At 40.1% G+C, this 9259-nt stretch overlaps 1 protein-coding gene across 1 annotated transcript; it reads left to right on the top strand.

Moving 5' to 3' along the window:
* Positions 1–1542: 1542 nt before the first annotated feature.
* On the top strand, positions 1543–7096 carry LOC141432280 (uncharacterized). The gene has a single exon (XM_074093827.1). It carries the CDS (start codon positions 1814–1816, stop codon positions 3293–3295), a length of 1482 nt encoding a protein of 493 aa, XP_073949928.1. The 5' UTR covers positions 1543–1813; the 3' UTR covers positions 3296–7096.
* The last annotated feature ends 2163 nt before the right edge of the window (positions 7097–9259 follow it).

Consider the following 9259-nt stretch of genomic DNA (forward strand, 5'->3'; position numbering starts at 1 on the left):
TCCTATCAATATTTTATACATCAAATCAAAATAAAATATCAGTTTACAACTATGCACCTCTCACATCTGTTGATGTTGAACGGTCATTCTTTCTATATAAATAAATCCTCAATGTTAAAAGGAATTGATTGACAATATTAAACATACAAAAATAATGATTATTTACTATAACAAATTAAATTCAGTTAATTTTTAAGAATGTGTGGTTTTATTTTTGAACAACACCGACTTATCCATATTAGTCATTACCATTTACTATTCATTACTTAGGATGTCAAAGTGACATAAAATGCTTCCGATGGCCGATCACTATTCATCACATCTAAACCGTTGATCCGATTTGAATGAAATTCAGTATACAGATAGTTTGAATAATGGAGAAGGAAATAGACTAGTTATTATCCCAGAATATTGCATAGGAAGCCGTGGTGGCCTAGGGAAGCCGTGGTGGCCTAGTGGTTTGTCCTACCGCCTCTCAAGCAGAGGGTTGTGGGTTCAAACCCCGGCTCGCACCTCTGAGTTTTTCGAAATTCATGTGCGGAATTACATTTGAAATTTACCACGAGCTATGCGGTGAAGGAAAACATCGTGAGGAAACCTGCAGAATTCAATGGTGTGTGTGAAGTTCCCAATCCGCACTGGGCCCGCGTGGGAACTATGGCCCAAGCCCTCTTGTTCTGAGAGGAGGTCTGTGCCCAGCAGTGAGACGTATATAGGCTGGGATGATGATGATGATGATGATTGCATAGTTCCCGCAGAATAGCGATAACCGAATCCTACGCGTACGGCGTCGCGGGTAACAGCTAATTGTTAATAACTATCCCATGCATCCTGTGACTAACTTTAAAATCATATAAAAATAGTTCTTCTCATAAATAAAATGTATATCTTTGGATAGATGACAACACCACACCAATAGCGGACCCCCCCACCGGCCCTTATTCCCCCAAGTGGTCCGTCCAGCAGTGGGCAGCGCGATGCGCGCGTGGAACTGTGAACCGCCTGGTCCTGACCCACAGTTTGTACCAAGTGCCCCCGCCCAGCACCCTGTATGGAGCGACCCCACCCCGTATATGACAAGTGACCACACACAACCTTACCATGTTCAAGAAGATGCCATTCTTGGACAAGCACTTACTGACTATGAGGCAGACTTGTTTTTTAAAAGGAAAAGTAAGTATATTCTTCTATTTTTACTATTTCTTACTGTTTAAAGTCTGGTATTTTTTATTTGGCTTTAAGACTGAATTTATATTAGGCAACTAATTTCATGTAAGTAGCATTACATTGCTCCGTTTGATCGGCCATTTGTAACTGGCTCGGTAGCTGGCCGGCCCCGCAGTATAATGCTGGTTACATCAAATAAGTAAGGTTACATAAAGTAAGTAATAGTGTTAATATACGGCTAGAGTTTGTGACAAAATAAATAAAAACACTATCACAGCTTTCAAAGTCAAAGTCAAAGTCAAAATATCTTTATTCAATTTAGGCTATAACAACCACTTATGAATGTCAAAAATAAATCTACCACATGACGGGTAGATGCCTGGCATATGTTTAAGTCAGACATTTGATGGCTCATGACATTTATTTAGTTTTCTTATTATTTTGTGACTTTTAATGGATAAACTTTGTACAATATTGTGAACTGAGTGTTTGTAAACTATTTACCAACATTTTAGTGTAGTGATATTTAGTTATTCTAGTGTTATTAACTTTTTGGTTCGAGGGAGTATTGAACTACCCTGTTTTTTATTTTTTTATCATTTTTTAATATTTTAAGACTGCAAAAGTGATTTAATTTTGGTTAAATATGGAGTCTGGTGATGATGATGAGAGCAATACAGCATTGAATATGGAAAATATGACTCAGGGGGATGTTAATAGGGTTATCTATGGGTCAGAATTAGAATGGGATAATGATGACATTGAAACAAACATGCAAAGTGAGAAGAGAAAGAGAAGGGAAAGTTATATCGAAGGTCAGGACCAGGACCCTTTTATCTTGGTAACGAGCGGAAGGAAGAGAAGAGATAGGAAAGAATCTCCTTCCAAGGAATTGCTCGAAGGACACCAGACAGAGCAAAATCAAGCCAGTTACATAGAAGTGTCCTTAAGCAGCAGGGAAACACTGCCTAAACAAATAGGAATGGCTAAGTTACTTAGAAGCGAGAATATTAAAGGTGTATCAAAAGTTACATATAAAAGCCCATATAAAATACTTCTGCGGTGCGAGGACAGTGAATCTGCAGACATGCTTACTAGTTGTTCTAACTTTATATCGAAAGGCTGGACCTGCCGTAGAACAAATGAAGTATCTCATACCTATGGTGTGGTGAAAGACGTTGATTTGGATATTGAAGATGACCAACTAAAGGGAGAGTTTCAAAGTAACATTACAATAACAGCTGCCAAGAGGCTGAATAGGAGGGATAGAGATGGCAAATGGGTAAGGAGTGAAAGAGTGCGATTGTGTTTTGTAGGCTCGAACTTGCCTCCATATGTGTTTTCATATGGACTGAGGTTGGAAGTTGAGCCGTACATATTCCCTGTGACACAATGCAGCAAGTGTTGGAGATTTGGACATATCAGAAACTTTTGCCCTTCTAGAAATTTTGTATGTCCAAAATGTGGAGGTGACCATGAAAATTGCGAGACCCTAGCATTTAAATGCGTCAACTGTAAAGGTGAACATATGGCTGTCCTAAAAAGTGTATGTCCAGCTTATCAAAGAGAGAAGAAAATAAGAGAGGAGATGGCCCAACATAACTGTACATACAAAGTGGCTTTTTCAAACATTAACAAGAGATCAACATCGCAAGGAAAAAGTGTAAATGAAGATCCTGATGCAAGTAGGGATGAAAGGATAGACCAGACAGATGAGACCATTCATCCTGGGGGATCTCGCACCTACAAGGAAGTCCTTGCAGCTAAAAAGCCGGTTAAGAAGAAGATGCAGGCCAAAAAAACCTCAAACAATTATTCAGGAGGAAAAAAGAGACAAGAACAAGTTACCGAAGACGGAATTGATTCAGATATGGAGGAAACAGCAAACTCAAACGGTCAGCCAACACAAGATAAGACAAACGATAAAAAAAGTGAGCAAAACGGTTTCTTTGAAAGATTCTGGAGAAAGATGCAAGAGATTCTATTTTCAAAAGATGATTGGATGGAAAAATTAATAAGGGCAATAAAGTATATACTAGAGGAGATCACAGTTTTTCTGAAAGAGCACATAAACATGGACATTCTGTTGGGACTTTTAAACTTCCAAAATAATGGACAGTCAACATAGAAATTCTATAGTAAACATTATCCAATGGAATGCTCGCAGCATTAAAACAAAACTAACAGAATTTGAAAACATTTTAATACAAGATAAGATTCACATAGGTGTCATATGTGAAACTTGGTTATCGGAAGATGATTGTATTAACCTGAGCAATTATAATATTTTAAGATTAGATAGGCAGGATGCTTATGGAGGTGTGTGCATTTTTACGCACAAGTCAATAAAGATGCGACCATATACTTACGTTACTCCTAACCCAGACTTGGAGATCTTGATAATGAAAGTTGAGAATGTAAGTGGTCTTGAACATATTGTAGCAATCTACTGTCCTAATCCGCAAAGCATAAGGCAATGTGACTGGGATCATATATTCAATTTATTTGATAAAGGAACCCTTATTTTAGGTGATATGAACACACATCATGCATTATGGTCCTACAAAACTGATGCAAAGGGTGAAATGTTATACAAAGCCATGTTTGAACATGATTTCATATGTCTTAACAGTGGAGCACATACTAGAATAAGATTGGCCAATGGTAATGTGCAAAAATCGTCACCAGATGTTTCCTTTGCTACAACCGACATTGCTCTGAGATGTGCGTGGTCAGTGTCGAACGAATGCTTGGGAAGTGATCACATCATAATCAAATTAAGATTTGGGTATGAAAGATGCAAAATCCCGTACACGAAAAGAAACCTAAAAATGGCTAATTGGGAAAAATATAAAGAGAAATCCAAATTATTTTTCGACAAACAACAACGGCTTCCTAATGTGCAGCAAAGCTACGATGTTTTCATCTCTGGTGTCACGTCGTCCGCCGATGAAACAATTCCAAGTACGAAAATATGTCAGAATCCAACAAACAAATTTTCACCGAAACCATATTGGACTCCAGAAATGTCCAGGGCTGTGGCACACAGGCGACTAGCTTTGAAGAACTTTCGGAAAAATCCGACCCCTGATAATCTTAGGATTTTGCAACTTAAGATATCACAAGCGCAGAATCAAATAAGAAAAGGACGCTCGAAGGGATGGAGAGAGTTCTGCACTAGCATCAATACTGAGACTTCAGCTTCGGAAATGTGGAGGAAGATGAGGTGGATGAAGGGAAAGAAAGCAGGAAGTACCACAGCTGATCCTGTTAAAGCAGCACAACTTCTCCAGTCTTTAACACCAGACACAGTGCAGGAACCTCAACCGATTTTGAATAATAATTGTAATACAATGTTAGAAAAGCCGATCACTATGTCCGAGCTTAATAATTCAATTAAACGGAAGGATACGGCACCAGGTGCTGACGATATATCATATTCCATGATTTACAATCTGTCTAAATCTGGTAAGGTAATGCTTTTATATATCTTCAACTTAATTCTTATGACTGGAGAGGTTCCTGCACAGTGGAAGATAATAAGGTTAGTTCCGATACCAAAACCGGGACAAGCAGATTCCTTGAGGCCCATTTCATTAATATCTTGCCCCTGTAAAATTTTCCACTACATTGTAATGAAAAGGCTGGAGTGGTTTGTTGAGCATAAAAATCTTTTTTCGCCCTCAACAATTGGGTTTAGAAGATCTAGATCAAGCCTGGATAATTTGGTACAATTAGTTTCTACTGTTCAACTAGCATTTTCTAATAAAGCACCAGTAGTGGCTTGCTTCCTTGACATTGAAAGTGCCTATAATAATGTAAACACAACTTTTTTGGTGAAGAAGTTGGAAAGTATCGGAGTAGGAAGGAAGATCTGCTATTATGTTTGGAACTTCTTGTCTGGTCGGGTACTCCAACTTCTTGCTATGGATGGTAATATCATGGAAAGATGTGCAAGCTTAGGACTGGCTCAAGGGGACCCTCTGTCCCCACTTCTTTTTAATATTGTAACAATGGATATATGCAAAAACTTAAATAATGTTTCAGCTTCGCAATATGCAGATGATTTTGTCTTATATAAGATGGTAGATAGAAGTTTAAATTCCGCTGTAGATGACATTAACACTAGTTTGGAAATAGTTACACAATTGTTGAATGAGATGGGATTATCGTTATCTGAAAGAAAAACAAATATTTGCGTATTCAACAGAGCCAGAAAAAAAATTGATGAGATAGAGGTCAGAGTAAATAATAACCTATTGAAACTAGTTCAAAATGTAAAATATCTCGGTATAAGTTTAGATTCTGCTCTCCGCTGGGGTTTGCATATCAGGGAAACATGTGCTAAAGCTTATAAGTACCTTAATATTTTAAAAGTTCTTGCGGGTGGTGCTTGGGGTGTTCATCCAACATACCTTAGGCAATTGTATATTTCGCTAGTAAGAAGCAGATGTGATTATGGCAGTTTTTTGTTCGATTCATGCGCTAGTGTTCATTTGCGCCGGCTGGACGTCCTGCAAAACTGTGCCCTAAGAGTCTGTGGGGGTTTTATTCGAAGTACGCCAATACATGTGATGCAGAATGAACTATGCTTGCCGCCTCTGTCTGTTCGCAGACAGTGGCTGGCATCAAGGTACTGGCTAAGGGTTGGTTCTGCATCACATGGTGTTGTGATCGATCTTTTGCAGCAGTTGTCTGACCGATGTGATTTGGGATACTTGCGCAACAAGACCAAGCCAATACTCATCACGGTGCACGATATGTTTAAGGGGTTGGAGATTCATAAAAGTAGTATACTAGATATGTATTCGGTAGGCATATGGGTTTCTTATGTTGATGTCAAATCATGTATAAAGTGTAATATTGATGATATCACCAGGCCAAAGCGACACATACCAACTGACGGTCTAAAACAAACTGTAATTAGAATGTTGGCGCAAGAGTACAGAGATTTTTACAAACTGTTTACCGACGGATCAAAAACTATTCATGGTGTTGGAGCCGCTTTCTTGGATACGCAAGTGAATTGTTGTAAACAATATAAATTACATGCAGGACTTTGTATTATGAGAGCTGAACTGGTAGCTATGTACAAGGCATTAACATATGTGCAGGAAATCGGAAAAAACCAGGTTGTGATTCTATCAGATTCAAAGAGCGCGCTTCAACACCTGGCTCGGTGTACCTCGGGCACTCGAGGGATGCCGATAGCCTACGACATCTTAAAACTGGTGTACAAATTGCGCTCAGACGGTGTCCAGTTGGTCTTCCAATGGATACCATCTCATGTTGGGGTGGGAGGCAATGAAGAAGTTGATAGAGTGGCTAAGTTAGCAGTAACGGATGGTATGTGTCTCTTGGATAAACCTTATGGTGCTGAGTTAATGCAATTAGCCAGGGAGAAGTGTTTTGCAAAATGGCAAGAAATGTTCAGTATTGTATCCACAACTAAGGGCATTTGGTACGGCACCATAGAGAGTAAAATCTTCAAAGTACCCTGGTTTGATAATTCCAGCCTCCCCAGGGATCTTCTCGTGTGGGCTTTTCGTGTGCGGTCTGGTCACATTCCACTGAACAGTTTTTTGAATTTGATGAGAGTTGTGCAATCACCTTTGTGTATAGGTTGTAATAAGACTGAAGACCTAATTCACTTTCTGTTGGAATGTGATCAGAATAAGGACATCAGAGACAGGTATTTGGATGGTATGGGCTTGTTCAATGGAGGTGTAAATGTAATTCTGAGTCGACCGCTTTCAGAGGAGGCGATGCTGATTTACAGGTTCATTAGACAGGCCTTTGCATCCAGAGACGTGGCTTCAGTGCAACGGAGAGCGTGAAATTTGTAGTGTGGTGTATATAACTGAGGCTCCCCATGAGGCTGACATAGTCACATTTGGTGTACTAAAGCCTCGTTAAAATACTAGATTAAAAAAAATAAATCTACCACCTTTGTCACAGTTTTATTAGTACTACCAGTTTTTTTAAGTTAGCACATTCTAGTTGATGTACATTTTAAATTATTTGAGAGGTAAAATAAAATACTCCCAAACTCGCCTTTGTGCATGTGTTAATATTTGTCCATTACTTGTTTTTTACATTTTTACTATAAAGCGCTTATATATATTTGTCCAGACATGCCCTGCCCTGACGCGAATGTACCCCATGGGGCAATGTTAGACACGGGCAACACCCGCGCCTGGGAGCCCCGCAGCGGCTGCTGGGGCGAGGGGGGCTGGCCCCGGTACTCACAGGTGTGGACCAACCAGCACGAAGAATGGTTTGAAGGTTAGTTTAATTGATGCGCAGACTAGCTGTGCCAGCAAATTTGTATCAGAAGTTCTGTGATGTTGGTTTGCGAGAGGGAGAAGCGGGAACGAACAGGCCGAAGCATTTTTTTCTAAAAAGTAGCTTATGACACTCCTTATACCATCAGCTACCTGCCAGTTAAAATTTCGTTAGAATCGGAGATTATGTACCCAAAACAATTAGTTAGACACCATAGTACCTAAAAGAAACACTGTTTTATTATTAGCGATACGTAATTCGTTTAGAATTGATTAAAAGCTGCTATTTTTACATTATAACATTTGCTCACATCAAATTTCGAGTTCAACCGTCAGCTGAAGCGAGTGAAATAGGAATTGTAAGATTTGTAACGAACATGCTATCACACATACCAACAATAAAGATAAACAGAAGCTTGTAAAAACAAACTAATTTACACCTTTCAATGTGATTCGCCCCCTCAGAAATATGCGACATCCCAGAAGAAGCGATAGAAGCGATAGAGGCTCTCGAAGTGGCACAAGTGGAGGCGGCGGCGGCGGCGGGCGCGGGAGCGGGAGCGGGAGCGGGCGCGGACGCGGTCGACTGCGCGCGCGCACACTGCCTGCTCGCGGAGCCGGAGCCGGAGCTGGAGCGCGCCGCCGACTGGCGAGGGAGCGCCGCTTCCCTCGACAAGGTGCCTCCGCGCTCATCCTCCCTCACCCACCTCGCCCAATGACACACGTCCGACTGAAACTGGAACGAAGGCCGCGTCGTCTTAAGTCGCAGTCGCCATCTCTCTACCTGCATCCTACACCATGTGGTATAAAGAGACGGTGATAACCTAACGAACAAAAAGTTGGAACTTTGTGATTTCAAAGTTCAATATCTGAAAAACGGCTAAACATATTTTGATGAAACATGTCTAAGAACCATCGCTAGAAAACCTGATTTCAAATAAAAAAACCGCATTCAAATCGATCCACCCGTTTAAGAGGCAGACAGACAGACACATAGCGGTCTAACTTATAATACCCCTCTCTTTTCGTCGGGGGTTGCGTCTCAGCTCTGGCCTATGAAGATCAATTTTTTAACCCCCGACGTTTTTGCGAGAGGGGTGTTATAAGTTTGACCGCTATGTGTGTCTGTGGCACCGTAGCTCTTAAACGGGTGGACCGATTTGAATGCGTGTTTTTTTTATTTAAAAGCAGGTTTTCTAGCAATGAAAATGAAAAGATTTATTCGGGACACACACATATAAATAATAGATGGCAATGGTTCTTAGACCATGTTTTATCAAAATCGGTTCATTCGTTTTTGAGATATTGAACTTTGAAGTGATAATGTCGGGGCTTTTCCAACATTTTGTTGGTTAGTTTATTGAACCACGTATCTCGCTGTTCCGTTCACGCTTACAATATGAAAGGCACATTTCGTCCGTAAAGGAAGCCAAAACTTATTTTGACTCTTACATTGAAAATTTTAGTGAGGTACATAACATGTTAACATCTGTATATTAAACTAAGAATTGTATCCAAGATTTGATGACAGGGCAGTCATGATAAAAGCATAATTATTCGTTTTTTAAACTTTCTATTTTTAATGTATGAAGAGACTGGTTTCCAAACCAAATGTAACCGGTTTAGGGTGCGTTTTCACCAGAGCTGCACGGGGAAGCCGTTTCCACTAGAGCTGTGCTGTGCAAGGCTAAATAAATAGTAAATGAACGACCAGATGGCCTAGTGGTTAGAGAACCTGACTACGAAGCTTGAGGTCCCGGGTAACAGGCCAGTAAATAATGAAATAAATAAATATCATGGTATACTTA

This window comes from Choristoneura fumiferana, chromosome 10, assembly GCF_025370935.1.
Source record: "Choristoneura fumiferana chromosome 10, NRCan_CFum_1, whole genome shotgun sequence".
NCBI classification, from domain to species: domain Eukaryota; kingdom Metazoa; phylum Arthropoda; class Insecta; order Lepidoptera; family Tortricidae; genus Choristoneura; species Choristoneura fumiferana.

Coding starts and splice junctions, on each gene's coding strand:
- LOC141432280 (XM_074093827.1), top strand. CDS start 1,814: ATGGAGTCTGGTGATGATGATGAGAGCAATACAGCATTGAATATGGAA.